Source organism: Puma concolor, chromosome B2 (genome assembly GCF_028749965.1).
Source record: "Puma concolor isolate L17-30 chromosome B2, mPumCon1.1.hap2, whole genome shotgun sequence".
Taxonomy (NCBI): domain Eukaryota; kingdom Metazoa; phylum Chordata; class Mammalia; order Carnivora; family Felidae; genus Puma; species Puma concolor.
In genome coordinates this window covers 38,521,525-38,538,322 of record NC_141671.1, presented here as the reverse complement: position 1 = coordinate 38,538,322, position 16,798 = coordinate 38,521,525, and the positions used below count along the sequence as shown (strand labels likewise).

Below are 16,798 nucleotides of genomic sequence, written 5' to 3'. Positions count from 1 at the left end.
TGAGGCCCATGTGGGTGGGCTGGGAAGACAGTGGGAGATGTGACCCGAGAGGCAGGTGAAGGCTGGATTTATAGAGGCCATGGTAAGAACGCAGGACTTTATCTCAAGCATCGGGAAAACAGAGAAGTGACAAGATTCTTTCAGCATTTGATTTAATCTCTAAAAAGAAAATGTTTCTTTTTAAACCACAATATCATATTACACCTTGAAAATTACTAACATCGGCACTGGGGGTGCGCCTGGGTGGCTCGCTCAGTTGGTTAAGCATCCAACTCTTGATTTTGGCTCAGATCATGATCTCACAGTTCGTGGGATTGAGGCCAGTGTCAGGCTCTGTGCTGAGAGTGTGGACTCTGCTTGAGAGTCTCTCTTTGCCCCTCCCCCTGATCTCTTGCTGGCGTTCTCTCAAAATAAACAAACATTTTTTTTTTAATGCTAACATCTGGGAACAGATAATAGTGATGATTGCACAACATGGTGAATGCATTTAATGCCACTGAATTGTACATTTAAAACTGGTTAAAGCAGTCAGTTTTATGTTATGTATATTTTACCACAATTAAAAACAAAATAGAGGCAGAGGATAGCCAAACGGGTGGGGAGGATTAACAAATGAACATTGCCATGCCCCTGCAGGTAAAAGCCTGGCTCTGGGGGTTGACAAGGGATGGGGTGCTAAAGGAGTAAAGTTCCCTCAGGCCCCGCCCTAGGTACTCAGAGGCCTCTGCCATCAGACCAGTCTGGGATCCTATCCCGGCTTCCCCACACGCCAGATTGGACAAATTACTTCCCTCCTTTGAGCCTCAGTTTCCTTATGAATAAAGTGGGGATAATGACCATGTTTCCCTTAGAAGGTCATTGTGAGGTAAATGCAGTGATGTGTATCAAGGGCTGAGGGCAATGCCTGGCATGTAAGAAGTACATAGAGAGGGTGACTCATATCATGGTATCCCTTATGACTAGTCTCTTCCTTGCCCTGACAGTGAGGTGGTACAAGGGAAGGAAAGGGGCTAGACCATTCATCCTAATATGTTCATCTGCAGTAAAGGTCCCTGAGCTGGACCCCAATCAATGGGTTTTCCAGAGCAGGTCAGCTTTGCATCCCTGACACAAGGTTAAGAGGATTTGGTGACTGGTTTGAGGAGGGAGGTGCTTTTGTGACTGGGGGACAGGGATTCCAGTTCCTCATGATAGGCAGCAAAGAGTAACTTAGGTATTAGGAGTCCCATCATAAGGTACAGGGAGCCCTCATTAGGTACCTGAAGCCCCAGCCCCTGGTGAGCCATTGCTCAGAAACACACATCCCAGGACTCAAAGGCCAAAGTCCTGTGTGTGCCCAAGTTCTGTTTATTGCCCAGATCACTCTTGATACTGGCTCAGAAGGCAGAAATTCCAGGAATCCCAGTTCCTCCTTCCCCTTGACATCCCCCTCCTCCTCCTCCCCTCCCCACCCCCCTCTCATCCAATCCTCAGGCCCCTCTTCCATTTGGTGGACAAGCAGCCAATTGTCTCTGGGATCTTTACAGCCCTTGGGAACAGCCACACTGGGGCCAGATGGGGCTGTGGTAGGCATTGAACAGTGGGCATGAATGAGGCCTTCTGGGGATGCTGAGAGCAGGCAGGGGCTAAAAGAGGCTAGGGGAGGCAGGCTTGGGGAGAGGCTCCTGTGAGAGCTACATGTCCAGGCAATGGGGGATGGGAAGCAGCTTAGCATGGGTACCAAACTCCAGAATGTAGCAGGTCCTACACACAGCTGCAGAAAGTAGGGGAGTTCCAAAAACTGTGACAAGCCCCCTAATCACAAAGCTCCCAACCCCTTAACATCTCCTGAGTCCTCCTTGCCTCTCACTACCACTGTTCTCACCTTCCTTCTGGTCACCATTGTCTCACCACTATACTGTTGCCATCACCACCTTCTAAAGGACACAACTGCCTGGGTGAACTCTTGAAAATGCTACGGGCACTTGCCTGCTCGAAACCTTTGCAGGTCGAATGCTTAAACTTATTTTAGTTCTGTACATTCCTCTGACTGTCCCGTGAAGCCTGTGGACTTCTTCCTAAGGAAAATGTTTTTCTGTGGGGCGCCTGGGTGGAGCAGTCGGTTAAGCGTCCGACTTCAGCCAGGTCACGATCTCGCGGTCCATGAGTTCGAGCCCCGCGTCGGGCTCTGGGCTGATGGCTCGGAGCCTGGAGCCTGTTTCCGATTCTGTGTCTCCCTCTCTCTGCCCCTCCCCCATTCATGCTCTGTCTCTCTCTGTCCCAAAAATAAATAAAAAAAAAAACGTTGAAAAAAAAAAAAGAAAATGTTTTTCTGGTATTTGTTTGAGAGAGAGAGAGAGAGAGAGAGAGGAGCAGAGAGAGAGAGAGAGGGAGAGAGAGAATCTTAAGCAGACTCCATGCCCAGTGCGGAGTCCGACGTGGAGCTGGATCCCACGACCCTGGGATCATGACCTAAGCCAAAATCAAGAGTCGGACACTTAACTGACTTGAGCCACCCAGGCGCCCCAGTAAAATGTATTTAAATGCATAAAATACAATGTGCTGTATTACAAAGGCAACCAATTGCATCGAAACACAATTATCAAAATATTCCTTAAAAATAAAAATTGTGTATAGAAACACATGTGCTTTTTCATTAACATGTTGTAAGTGACAGCAATGGGTCTAATAATGACATAATTTTGAAACAATGTTTTAAGATATTTACTGCCATTTCATGGGATTTTGAAAGAGCTGTGATATCTGCTGGTGACAAAGTCTCAGGTGCTGCTCATGCTACTGTGGTTTGCTGCCTGCAGTTGTTATTGAAGGTGATGCTAAATTTCAGATAGAGATTAGTGCAAATAAAGATGTGAACTTGATATCCAAGTTCACGGAGGCTCTGAGCTTTATCCACAGACCTCTTGATGACCACAGGTTAGAACCCTTTGTCATTGCGCCCCAAACCCTCCCCCGTGCTCCCTAGCGTACAGACACACACACACACACATACACACACACACACACTTTGTAGCTCTGGGACTTGGTCGCTGGCTGCCCCTCCCCCCACTGTGCCTCTCTCTGACAGCTGCTCAGCTCACCTCCCTGCTTTCTGCCTTCATGACATTTCATACTGCTCTCCCCACCCAGTCCACCTGATGAACTCTCACCTAGCTTCGAAAATGACTATCAAGATCAGCTTCTCTTTGAAGTCACTTTTGACTCTACCCACATGGAACGGATTCCCACCCCCACTTCTGTAATCCCTGGCTTCCAACCCCAGATAGACTTTTATGGCCCTTTTGTCTCCTGGTCATTCAAAGACCCTTTAGGACAAAGACCCTTTGGGACAAAGACAGGGCCATCCACAGTGCTTCACACGGAGCCCGGCACATAGTATTTGCTCAAAAAAACATTGAAGAATGGATGAATAAATAAATTAATTAATTAATGCATGAATATAAGACATTATGAGCGGTCGCCCAAAGGCACTGGCAGAGTCAGTATGGTACTGTCATCTCTACATGCAAAGAACAATTTACCCCACTGACAATTTCTTCTTCTTTCCAAAGCCCCTTTCTGTGTTAAGGGTGACTGGCAAAGGGAGCAGGCTGTATGAGACCAGCAGGGACAGGCCACAACGTCCAGAAGAAATACCCCAGGCTACAGAGGACGTTGCTCACTGTAGGACAGAGAGACAAGAGACACACGGGGCTATCAGGTGCACCCAGTCACTCCCACAATGAGTTGGGGAGGGCCTAGGCCAACAGGGCGAAGATTCTCAGCACAGAAGGAAAACAAGAGGCTTCAGGAGGAGCCAGAGGAGGCCATGGGACGGGGAGTGGTGACCGCTCGTGCTCGTGTCAATGAGGACAGTCACGGACTCTGGACTCAGGTCACCCTGAGCAAGGTACCTTGGGCAAGTTACTTAACCTCTCTGAGCCTCATATATAAAATGGGCTCATAAAAAAATGGGGCGCCCAGGTGGCTCACTCAGTTAAGCGTCCAACTCTTGATTTTAGCTCAGGTCATGATCCCAGGGTCGTGGGATCAAGCCCCGCATTGGGCTCTGTGTTGAGTGTGGAGCCTGCTTAAGATTCTCTCTCTCTCCTTCAGCCTCTCTCCCCCCAGTCTAAAATTAAAAAAAAGGGGGGGGGGCTAATAACCCCCTGTGGTATTATTGCAACCATTAAACAAGATAATAATGATAATTAATAATAATATGCTTTATCTATCTGCATTATCTCATTTAGTGTTTAGTAAATGGCACATAGTGAACACATAAAACTGCCTTGCTTTTATTGTTCTAGGCAAATTCCTAAAGATAGTCAAATTTGTCCTGGTGCCCTCCCACCCTTTCCATTCACCTTTTTCTTCTTCCATTCTCTTTATCAAGTGCTCTGCTCAATCACCCCAAACCTCCCTGCCCAAGGAGCCTATGCAGCCAGCTAGCCAGGAACAACCTTAGTGGGAGGTGAGGATGGGTGTTCCTCTGAAACCATCAGAACTTGTGTAAAAATTTTGGTGTGTCTGTACATGGGTGCATTTTTTCCAAGGAAACATTCATAGATACTCAAAGTCGTGACCAAAGCAACAAAAGGTTAAGACCTAACACCATACCCCTTTCCTGAGTGTTAAAAAGAGGTCTTAGGAAGAAGGCAATGTTTAACACAAAGGAATGACTCTCAAATATGGGATTTCAGGAATCAGTGACAGTTGGAGAGAAAGATCTGGGGGTAAGTCTCATAACTCACGCCCTGCTGTGTTAACTCTAAAAATGACCCTGTCTAAAAAATAACTCTGGGTGACCTCTGAACTGGTCAGAGTGGGGACTTCTCTTGTTACTGGGCAGTTTTTCCTGGTAACAGAAGTTTTAGATGCTGTTCCACAGCAGTGAAATTCTAATATTGTCACGCTCCCTTTTTAAGGGAAAGACTTTGAAATGGCAACTGGGCTCTATCTGAAATCTTCAAATACAAAAAAACTCAGAGTCTGTGCGTGAGTGCTGTTCTTAACCTACAAGGACACATTTCTCCACAGCTTAACTAGCTCTCAGGATGAAGGACATGTAGCTCTGGTATTAAGAGTAACAAACCCTGCTAAAGGTTAATTACTGACTTAATTACTGTCACTTAGCCACATCTCTTTCCTCAATGCCTGGCTAATTGTTGTAACTTCAAACACCTTATCTTGCATTTACAAGTTCAATTTTCACTAATGTGTATGTGTGTGTGTGTGTGTGTTTACTTTAAACCTTACATATAACAGAAACTTTATCATCTTTACCATTTTTAAGTGGATAGCACAGTAGTGTTAATTACATGCACCTCGTTCTACAGAAAATTCTTTAGAAGTTTTTCATCTTATGAAACTGAAACTCTATATCCATTGAGCAGCCTGTTTCCCTCCTCCCCACCCCCACCCCCCACCTCCACTCCCTGGCAACTACTATTCTATTTTCTAAAAGCTGGCCACTTTAGATGCCTCAAATAAATGGAATCATGCAGTAATTGTCTTCTTTGAGACTGGCTTATATCACTTAGCATTATGTCCTCAAGGTCCATCCATGTTGTAGCATGTGCAGAATTTCCTTCTTTTTAAAGGCTGAATAATATTCCATTATATGTATATACCATTTTCACTACATTTTTTTCCACTACAACTTTATTGCTCTGTGATTTTATTTTGTTTTTCCTAGTATAAAACATGAAGGCTATCTTATCAGATCCACTGAATTTACTATTCAGAACCTTTCTAACTGAAAAACCAGAGGATTAGTAGACATGAAAATTTAACAGATATTTTCCCCAGATTTCTAAATGATCCGTATGAAATAGAGCAAGTTTATAAAGTAATTGACAATCTTCCATAATGCAATTAATTTTATAAGGCATTTAAAACTGTCTATCCTTCAAGCAAATGACAAGAACAAAAATGAAAATAAAACCTTTTAGATTTTTGAAATGAGAGCTGCAAAGCTTTTCCTAAGGAAACATGGTTTTCAAGTGATTGTAATGTTGAACCACTTTATGTTCTTAATGGCTTTTTATACGTTTCCTTAGATCATACATGAATTTTAGAGGGGGAACTATTCCCCTTGAAATCCCTAAACAGTATAAACAGAAATATTCCTAAACAGAAATAAAACAATAAGTATCGTAGCATTATGAAAGGATTATCAAAGATTCATTCACCAAGAGGATAACCCTTTCACCTAACTGAACCAAGGAAGAACCAAGGGTAAGTGTGGATCCTTTTGTGGCCAGAGCCTGGGAACATGACTTGGGGGAAAACAACTGATCAGCTCTGTCAATTTCTCCTAGGCGGACCCAGGTAAGTCTAGTGATCGGTTGCTATCAAGGTGAAATTAAACTCCATTCTCAAAGCTGATTGCCTTGCAAAAGATGGCACTCTGAAATGATTATCAGCCATAAGCTGATAAATGAGACTGGCTAAATAAGTCCACATCACTGTAGTGGGCAAGGGCAGGCCAGTCCAAGATGGGCCACTTTGGCATTAAGATGATTTTGAGTTAAGCAATTAAAACCCAGCAGATTTAGGCAAGGCTCTTTACCTTCCCCCTCAACTGCCTACAAAGAATTTAGATAGAGAATCTGCTCCAGGAAGAGAGCTATCGCCACAGATATCTACATTATAGAATGAACTAGTTATGGTAGAGGAATCTGGCAAGGCTTGTTTGATCAAAGTCCTCTATGTTTCTGAGTGACCTCGCAAACATTTGTTTACCAACCATTTACTCTTTTTCATCTTCCTGTGAATTACGTTCCTTCCCTTTGAAGTCCCAGACCACTACCTCCTTCTCCTTAGTTCATGTACACCTTGTTTCGCCTGTCTTTGGAATTTCCATGTCTGTGTGGATTCCCTGTGCATAGGAAATTCAATTTGGTTTTCTCTTGCTAATCTGTCCCCTGTCGATTTGATTTTCTTAGTCCAGCTAGAAGGACCCAGAAGGGCACAGGAAATTCTTGCTTCCCAACATCAGCTGTATAAGAAGATACACTCCCCGCACCCCCACCTTTCACCTACTTTTATTTTTCCATCCTCGAGGCACAAGTAGTCTAGACATTCATTGGTTCCAGCACAGTTTATATTTCCAAAATCCCCCACTGGCTTCTGTGCAGAGAATAGGCCTAGCTCCTGATCTCTATCAGATAATTCTTGACCCAAATGTGTGGATGGGGTCCAGGAAGGTCGAAGAGGTAAGGGAGAAGAGGGGAAGCACATTCACTCTGGAAGGAACCAGAGGAAGGGGAGAGAGGCATGAGAATGGAGAGCTGGGTCAAGTGGTTTGAGAAAATACAGGAAGTTAAGGAATGGGGCCACAGAAGGAGAGATGAGGAGAAAGTGAACACCACATTGAGGGCAAGAAAGAAAGGAGTTGGGAAATGGAGAAATAGGCAAAGTGGAAAGATAGAGAAACTAGAAATTATAAAGCTTTTGAATAAAACCCAATTCACCCCAAAGTATTCTGCAGTGTTTTTGTGAGACGGCGAGACTGAAATAGGAAGAGGCCCTTTATTTTCTTAGGAAAAGAACGTAGACCGGAGGTGGGAGAGGAATGGTGGAGAATTTCCCAAACAGAAAGAGAGCCTGTGGCCTCTCAAACTGCCCCCACCACCGCTAAATGAACTGTTCACACCAAGTCCCTTCCTTTCTCCCTCCAGAGAGAGGGGATCTGGGACAGAAGCCTGGACTCTTCATGGGCTAAGGGCTGGAGCGTGGGACTGCAGAGTGTGGTGCAGGGTGGGTAGGAGGCAGGCAGGAATTAAAGAGAGGGGTCTTTCTGGGGCGGAGCAGAAGCCTGGCTGGGGAGTGGGTGGGCTCTAGAGGGGGCCACCTAAAGACCTTGTTGAAAAGGCTTGGCTCCCTAAGTCTTCAGGGAACATGGGGCTTCCTGCTCTGGCATCCTGGGGACACACACAGGTTGCCATAAAGGAGAGACAGAAACACCCATAAACTTGGATCAATCCTTCAAACCTGTATCCCTAGACCCTCTCCTGCCCAATTTGGAGAAACCACAGATACCTCCTTGTCCTCTCAGTAAAAACTGCCCTCTTTTTTTCTTTAAATATAATTTATTGTCACGTTAGCTAGCATACAGTGTATACAGTGTGCTCTTGGCTTCGGGACTAGATTCCCATGATTCATCACTTACATACCCACCCAGTGCCCATCCTGAGTGCCCTCCTCAATGCCCATCACCCTTTTTCCCCACCCCCCCCAACCCCTTCCACCCTGTTTGTTCTCTGTATTTGAGTCTCTTATGACTTGCCTCCCTCTTTGTTTATAACTATTTTTTTTCTTTCCCTTCCCCCATGGTCTTCTGTTAAGTTTCTCAACTTCCACATATGAGTGAAGTCATATGATATCTGTCTTTCTCTAAGTGACGTATTTCACTTAGCATAATACCCTCCAGTTCCATCCACGTTGTTACAAATGGCCAAATGACAAGATTTCATTCCTTTTCATTGCTGAGTGGTATTCCATTGTAGATATAAACCACATCTTCTTTATCCATTCATCAGTTGATGGACACTTGGGCTCTGTCCATAATTTGGCTATTGTTGAAAGTGCTGCTGTAAACTTTGGGGTCCATGTACTCCTATGAATCAGTACTCCTGTATCCTTTGGATAAATTCCCAATAGCGCTATTGCTGGGTCATGGGGTAATTCCTTTTTTAAATTTTTTGAGGAACCTCCACATTGCCCTAACTCTTGACACCTGACCAAAGCCCCCCACATCCCTCACAGGGGGGAAAAAAAGGCCTGGACCAGGGGCAGTGCACCAATTTGGCCCACTACTGCACTGGCCCCCTCAGAGGCCCCGAGAGGGTCAGGGCCAGCCCTTAGTACCAAGTGCTGGAGTGTGCCACTCCAGCTTCTGGCTGTTGCTGGTTAGAGATTTTGAACAAACTAACCTAACACAGCTTCCTTTTCCTCCCTGCAAGGTTGGTATAATTACAGGCTGTTCTTGGGATGCATGGGAAGGTTGGAGTATTGCCTCGGTAAATGGTAGCAAGGCGAGTGAGATGTATCCTCAGTGTGTGTGTTTGACAAATTCATTCACTCCTTCGTCGCACAAATGTTTACTGACTGTCTCCTATGTAACAGTCTGGGGATATGTCATTGAACAATCCAGATTCCCCACAGGGCCAGCTGTCATTTTACTATTCTATAGTGTATTGGTTACATAGTACATTAGAAGGAATTTAGGAAGAAAGTATCTTCCAACAAGGGGATGAGCTCATGTGTGTGGGTGTGGATGAGGGTTGCAGAGTAGGCTTCGGAATAGGGAGGGGTTAAGTGTTTCCTGGAGAGTTACAGTGCGTGGGGCTGGGAAGTGTCTCCAAAAGCACAGCTCCTTCTAGATGTGGGCGTCTCACCAGGGCAGGTGAGAATGGGGTAAAAGGGGAGAGTCTCACCTTTGTGGCTGGATTAGTCCCTGATATCCTGATTCTCTACAGCTTCTCCAGTACCTTTCTAACCTTACACTTAGCCTTGGTTTACATGAGGGGGTGAGAGAAAGAGACTGAGAATCAAGCTTTCTTGGCAGAAACGGCAGTGGACGAAAATTGAGTTACAACGAAAATAGCAATAGTAATAACTTCCTTGACCCCAGTCATTAGGTACACACTCATCTTAGTTAATACCACCGGCACTAACAACAAACGCGAGCCCCAGAGACCCCAACCTCTCCGGCACCGCGGGGCACGCAGCCTCCCCTGGCGGCAGCCCCCGGCAGCGCACGGAGCACCGAACCCGTGCGCACCTCGCGGTGACTTCTCCCGCCGGCCGGCCAGCCGCGGGGCCCGCGCGGGGCGGGCCTGAGCGGGGGCGGTGCAGACGAGGGGCGGGACCTGCACTGGTACCACCCCCGGGATCAGGCTCGGGAGGGCGCGCGCGCTGGGCCCTGGTTAAAGAGGCGCGTGGAGGCGGGTGCGGCGCATACTGCTGCGGCTCGCGGAGGACGGCCCACGTGTCTCCCTAGACTCTGGCCTTGAGTTCCCCCGGCTCCCTTTACCCCAGCGAGCCAGGGCGCCCCCTTGTCCCGCTTTGGTGTCCCCCCACCAGCCTCCCCCCCCGCCCCCCCGCGCGGGAGCAAGTCCTCGTACAGTTCCCCGCGCTTGGTGGGCCAACTTGGCGGAGCAACTTTGTACGGAGAGCGGCGCCGGGGGCGGGAGGGGGGGGAACAGGGCACTGCGCATGCGGAGCTCCAAATTCAAACAGCTGTTTCCAGAGGCTGTAGGGCGCGTGGACCCGGAGCCGCAGGGGCTAGGGGAGCCTTTCTCCAGGAGGCGGCCGCTTGGGAGCCATGGTGGACCGGGGCCCACTGCTCACCTCGGCCATCATCTTCTACCTGGCCATCGGGGCGGCGATCTTCGAGGTGCTCGAGGAGCCACACTGGAAAGAGGCCAAGAAAAACTACTATACACAGAAACTGCATCTGCTCAAGGAGTTCCCGTGCCTGGGCCAGGAGGGCCTGGATAAGATCCTGCAGGTGAGCCGCCGTCTGTGCCCCTACAGACACTGGAAGCCGGCCGGAGCTTTAGGAGTGCCGAAGGGAAACCCTTCACAGCTTTGGATAACCCTCAGTCCCTGCGGGCAGCCCTGGGGGTGGCAGGAAAGGATGTCTCACATGGGTCTGGCTGCTGAGGTCTGTCGTTCACCCGTAGACACGGGAGTCACCCACGCGCGGAGACTCTTTGGGAACCCCGTTTGTCCAGAGAGACGTTGGGGTTGACCTCTGGGTGAACCGGCCCCGCGATGGCTCCCTGTGAGTGTGCGGGTACCTCCCTCGTTGGAGGGGGGCTGTAGGGCGGATAAAGGCGGTTATCTGCACTTTGAGAAGCTCCCGCTCCCGGAGTTCGGGAGTGGAGCCGGGTGCCACCCCTTCGCATCTCCACCTCCCAGCTCCGGGCCAGTGCCGCGCCCGCCCTGTGTTTCTTCGGGAACGTGAGCCGGGCGTAGTGGCGGGAGGGTCCCACAGCCCCAAGCTATGCAAAGGCTCCTCCGCACCCGGACCCGCACCCCCAGGGCTCGGGAAGTGGGTAGGGGGCTCCATACCGCCCGAGCGCCGCCCCCCCCCCCCCCCCCGGGATGGGGGGCTGATGGCCGCAGTGCCTGGGACGCGCTCAAGCTTCCGGCAGGGCTTATCTCATGGAGACACCTCCCCTCCTCCCCCAGGGCTTGGAGTTAAAGTTGGTGAAAGTAGCAGGTTGAACAAAAGAACAAAACCCCGGGAATCCTTTTTAGGGGAAAGGAGAGGTTGAGCAGAAGGGGACCCGTGGGGTATAGTTTCTTCTCCGTGTTGACATTGAGAAGCTCTTATCTTCTGGTACGTGCTCTATGGATGGCTTTGACCTCACTAGAATAAACTGGGGCTGACCATGGTGGCTGGGATCTTGGGTCTGTTTGGGGCCCAGGGTCCTCCATGCCAGTTTCTCAGAGGCTCTTAGCCTTAAGCACCCACCCTCCCTGGCCTGCACTAATGGCTTCTCTCTGGTGGAAGGACCAGGACCTGGGTATAAAGAGCTGGTGACGGCTCTAGATTGTGGAGTGGGGTCCTACCCCACTCTTGGGGTGGAAGATGCGAGAAAGGAGGTTTGATGAGGAACAACATTTAATCTACGGCAGCGGCCCAACATTTTATGATTGTCTAGTTGTCTCTCATTTTTCTGGTCTCAGTTTCCCCGTATGTGAAATGAGAATGCACCCGTCTTCATCTGTCTTCCCTGCCCTGGACTGTTGGGAGGTTGAAAGCTGTGGAAAACATGAGCATGTCTTGCTTGTGCTGCCCCCTCATTGTCCTTAAATCGATGGACATTCACACACCCGAGCATATAGGTACCTACCAGCAGCTGGGCAGGTGAAGACTTGTCCTCCCAGGAGCCAGTGAGAGGGGAGGTTTAGGGGTGTTGCATTTTAGTGGGGAGAGCCTCTGGGCCCTTAGCAGTCCCCAGAGTGGGTGACCGTGGGAGGTGAGGTTGGTGGGGAGGAGGAATTCAGCCGGTAATTGGGGTGGTTTGGCTGCTAATAGCAGGAACTTCTGTGGATGAGTGTCTGCCCTGTGTGTGTGCGTTGGGGAGGGGTCACTTTATAATTTCCCTTGAGGAAACAATTCCCCGGGAGAGCAGTTGTTGTTTAGTTTGTTCCAGGGCTTTGTTTAGAGGGGGAAGAGGGCAGGCGGGGATGATAAAGAATCAAGCTGCCCTCGAAGTGTTTCCCTCTTCGCCACAGCAGGGGAAGGAAGGAAAGAATTCAAGGCTGAATGTGGGAAAATAAACTTCAAAACCCACGGAGAAGGGAAGAGGGGGGTGGTCAGGGTAAGGCAGCCGGGTGCAGCTGGTGGTGGTAGCTTTGGAAGTTAGCTTTCTTAAGGGGTTCGAGTCAACAAAAAGCCTCTTATTTGGGGGTCCTCTTAAACCCGCTGATGATTGCCCCCCAAAAGCAGGCAGGTAACTTTTAGATGTGGGCATCGGGCCAATCTGATTTGGAGAGGATCATGGACAGCCCTGTTCCCCATCCCTGGCCAAAAAACTCTCCAACCTTCTCCAACTTCCCCTCCCATCATAGGAAAAACCCAAGAAGTGAACACTGACCAGCGGAAGCATTCTGCTAGCATCACTTTTTAGTCTGCAGAAATCTGCCTGGCTCTGCTTTCTGTTATGTGACTTGAGGCATTACCTTCAGCCCCAGGAAATTGGTTTAAGGAAAAAAGAAGACTCCGTTGTGGAAAACTCAAACTTCTTTCCCATCTGGCCTGGGGCATTTCCACCTGAGGTTCTGTGTTTTGTCAGGTTCTGAGTCACCTTTGTAATCCTAGAGAAGTCCCAAGCTAGAAATTCCTGGGGTAGGGGCGGGCTCTTGGGGGGGGTTGTTAGAAGTGGGGGGTGCAGACTGAGTAGGGTTTTTTTTTTTTACACTGGAAACTGCATGTGCTTTCAAATATGTGCAAAGGGAGTTAACACAACACACTGCTCACCTTTCATTAGGTCTTATAGGCACCCCGCCCCAACCGAGTTGTCTGGTTCTTCCTGCCTGACTTTCAAATGCTTACCCTCCCTGCTTCTACCGCAGCAGCCTCAGACCCTGTGGTTGTCCTCCTTCCTGCCTTCAGAACCACCTTGAACCCTTGCCTCCCCAGCCTCTTCCCTGAATTGCATGCAGAGGTTTCCACTAGGGCAGTTAGCATGGATTTGAGCACCCTGTGTGTTAGGCACTGTGAGTGGTATGTGGATTTTATAAAAGAGAGTGGGCACAGGCCTGTTTTGACATCTGCATTGGCCATTTTACCCATCAAGCCATTTGACTTTGCCTCTTTCTTCAGTGCAAAGTGAGGGTCCAGTGAGGATCAGGGCAAGTAGAAGCGTTATGCAAGATGCCTACAGATGTCACTTAAAACGAGCACGTCTCCCCCGTCTGTTTGTGTTTATTGAGCACACGTTGACCTAGTGCTTTACCTACGTTAGTTCAGGTACTTTTTACAGCAACCTTATGAATTCAGATAAGGAAACTGAAGCTCAGGGAAGTTGAAGTGGCCTTGGTGACACAGCAGGAGGGCACAGTCTGGGGTGGGAACCTGGCTTGCCTACTCCTTGTACACCTTTGCCCTGCTTCTTAGGCCTGTGAAGCTGTTGAATGGGTAGTCTGTAAGTGAGCTTAGTGGAGTGGTTCAGCTGGACTTCGGTCAGCTGGGAAATTTTATTTTCTACTTCCCCTAGAACAGGCGTTGGCATGCTGGCCTCCTGTGTTGGGCCTGGCCAAGCCAGTACCTCCTCTGTTACTGCGGTAAGCATCGGTCCACCCCTCCCTTGGTAGCACAAAAGAGCAAAGGGTTGGGATGCAGTGAAGGGGGGCAGTCTCAACCTTCACCTCCAGTGTGCAATGATCATAAACAGGAAGGATTTGAGAACTCCCTGTGCACCAGAGCTTTGAATAAGCACGTTCTATACATTCTTACTTTAATTTAATCTTGGTGACCACCCCCTTTTATAGATGAGGACAATGATATAACTTGCCCAGGATTATATAGTATAGAATCAGGTTTCACACTGAAGCGGGTTGATCCCAGAGTACATGAGAACATTCATCAACGAACATTTATTAAGTGTCCACTATGTGCCAGGCACTAGGCGAGGATCTGGGAGTGCAAAGATGGATTAAGACACCACGAGGCTCAGACTGGCTGCTGGGGAGAAGGAAGAATAAACCCACTATGATGTGATGGTTCCTGAGGGCCTCCAGGACCAGCCTAAGGGGTCAGGGAGGGCTCTCAGGAGGTGATGACTTCAAGCGGAGTCTTGGATGTAGGAGGGCTTAAGAGGGAGAAGGAGGGAGAGAGTGAGGTGTTCCTGCTGTGGCTCTTGAGATTCCCATGTCTCCCAGGGGTGTGGTAGGGGTCGCCCCATGTCCTGCCTTCCACTGGAGCACCCCATCCCTAACTGGTTTTTCCTAGACTGCTCACATAGCTGACCAGTTCCCAGAAGCCTCTTGGATCCTACTGGCCTCCTTGCCAGCTCCAAACTGCATTATCCTATTTGGAGGTTTTCCGTGGGTGCCAGACCCCGCTCCTTTTATTTTCTGGACCCTTCCTATTCTCTTACATGTTCCAGTCTACAGTAGTCAAGCTGATTCCAGTTTTGAGGTTCTGACATCGTGTTTCTAACACCAATCCTCCTCCTAAAATTTGAAAATATAACTGTGGGTTATGTGCAAAAGTTACATCTGACCAAATGATGTAATGATCTGACCAAATGATGCCCTTAGAATGGGGCACATTCATTGAATTTTTTTGAGAATTGAGGGTTAACATGAAAACCTCTTTTGTTTCAAGCCTCGTTGGAAATTGTAAAGCACACTGGTCCACTTAACTGCCTTTGTAAGTAAAGGGAACACAATAGATCTTTTGATTATCCAAGATCACGGAGGCCTCCACGTCATTAGTTCAAACTTGGATCCTCACTGTCTAGAACTGCAGAAGTGGAAAGTAGGGAAGTTGGGGTTTTGAGAGGAAATGGAAGAAAGAGGTCCCCTCCTAATGACCTGTTTGTTTATGTTCCGATCAAAGTTGAGGGCAGCCGAGATAATAATAATTCTTAAATCGGTAAATATGCCTCAGTTAACTGCTCTAGTTAGAGTTTAACAGTTAAAGTGGATTTTTATTGAATCGTTTTGAGAGTTTTACTAGAGCCCTTAGGATGATTGCAGATGGCATGGTATTAGAGAATTATTGAGGGTGGGAATTAGCAAGTGTTGAAAGGTTCTAGTGGGGTGGGGGGAGCCCTATAGGAGGGGGTGCAAGGGAGGTGATGACTGTTGCTTCTAAGTGTTTTCCTGGGGCTTTGCCCTATTTATAGTCTTACATTTAAAAGAAACAGTCCTCTGGTTTTGGGCGCTGTGCTTGGCCGGCTCTGACCTCAGGCCAAGGGCTTTCATCTTGAAGTTGGCTGTTTGCTGTCAGATTGCTCTCAGCTTCTGAATTCTCTGTGGGGTGGGAGGCAGGGAAGTATAAGGCTTTGGGGAGCAGAGGAGCCATGGTCCTGACATAGTACCCCCAAGATAGTCTTTATACATGGGGCGCCTGGGTGGCTCAGTCAGTTAAGCGTCCGACTTCAGCTGGGGTCATGATCTCACGGTCTGTGAGTTCGAGCCCCGCGTCGGGCTCTGTGCTGTCAGTTCAGCAGCCTGGAGCTTGCTTCTGATTCTGTGTCTCCCTCTCTCTCTCTCTGCCCCTCCCCCACTCACGCTCTGTCTCTATCAAAAAATGAATAAATATTAAAAAAAGAAAGATAGTCTTTGTACAAATTGGGGTGCAAGAACTACTGGGCCAGAACTGGGTGATTCAGAGAGGCCACGTGTGCTGGGTACTATAAGAAAGCATGTGAAATAGGCTTGCCTCCTTCCCGGTTCCCTCTGGGGGAATGCAGAGGGTCACGGCGAGTCTCCTTGGAGATTTCACTGACAGTTGCCAGGGACTCTTAGAATAGGGCAGACGAGGCCTGACCTGGCCATCCTCCCCAAGGATGGGTTTGACATGGATAGAGGACATGCTTTCCTCCAAGTGCCACTCGCCCCACCACCTAACTGCAGGCTCCTTGCTGCTGTTGAAAGAGTCACCATGCAAGCAGTATGTCTGATGGTTACGGGCTGGCCTCTGAAGGCATGCCGCAAATCTCACCCTCACTGTTTGCATAGACGAGTGCTTGGCACATAGTGCTCATTAAGTGTTAGCTGCCGCTGTCGCTGCTACTGTTCCTAGACAACCCTGCTATGTGAAGGGACTGCCCCCACAAAAGTGTGGTTCACACAGTAGCAGGAGGACCTTCCTGAAGCAGAGGAAAGGTCAACCGACTTTTTTTTAATTGTAGTAAAAAACACATAACAAAGTTTACCATCTTAACCATTTTGAAGAGTCCGTTCATTCTTGTTAAGTATATTCACACTGCTGGGAAACAGCTCTAAAGAACTTTTTCATCTTGCGAAGCAGATTCTATCGCCCTTAAACAACTCCCTTTTCCCCTCTCCCCCTGGTTCCTGGTAACGAGTAATCTACATTCTGTTCCTGTGAATGTGACTACTTTTAAATGCCTTCCAAGTGGAATCATTTGTCTTTTTGAGTAAAATGGTGCCACCACTATGGAAAACAGTGTAGAGGCTCCTTAGGAAATTAAAAATGGAAATGTATGATCGAGCAATCCCTCTTCTGGGTATATATCAACCACATTTTTAAAGAGCTAGACAAAGAAGGGGGGATGGTGGGTCCTTCTTGCCCACAGCCCTCAGGGAGGAGTAAAAGTGT

General features: G+C 48.4%; 1 protein-coding gene across 1 annotated transcript in view; it reads left to right on the top strand.

Moving 5' to 3' along the window:
• Positions 1 to 9,918: 9,918 nt before the first annotated feature.
• Positions 9,919 to 16,798, top strand: part of KCNK5 (potassium two pore domain channel subfamily K member 5) — a 37,955-nt gene continuing 31,075 nt past the window's right edge. Inside the window, exon 1 of the mRNA XM_025925461.2 lies at positions 9,919 to 10,498. Coding sequence (XP_025781246.1) covers positions 10,313 to 10,498 — 186 coding nt within the window. The 5' untranslated portion in view covers positions 9,919 to 10,312. The remainder of the gene's footprint in view (positions 10,499 to 16,798) is intronic.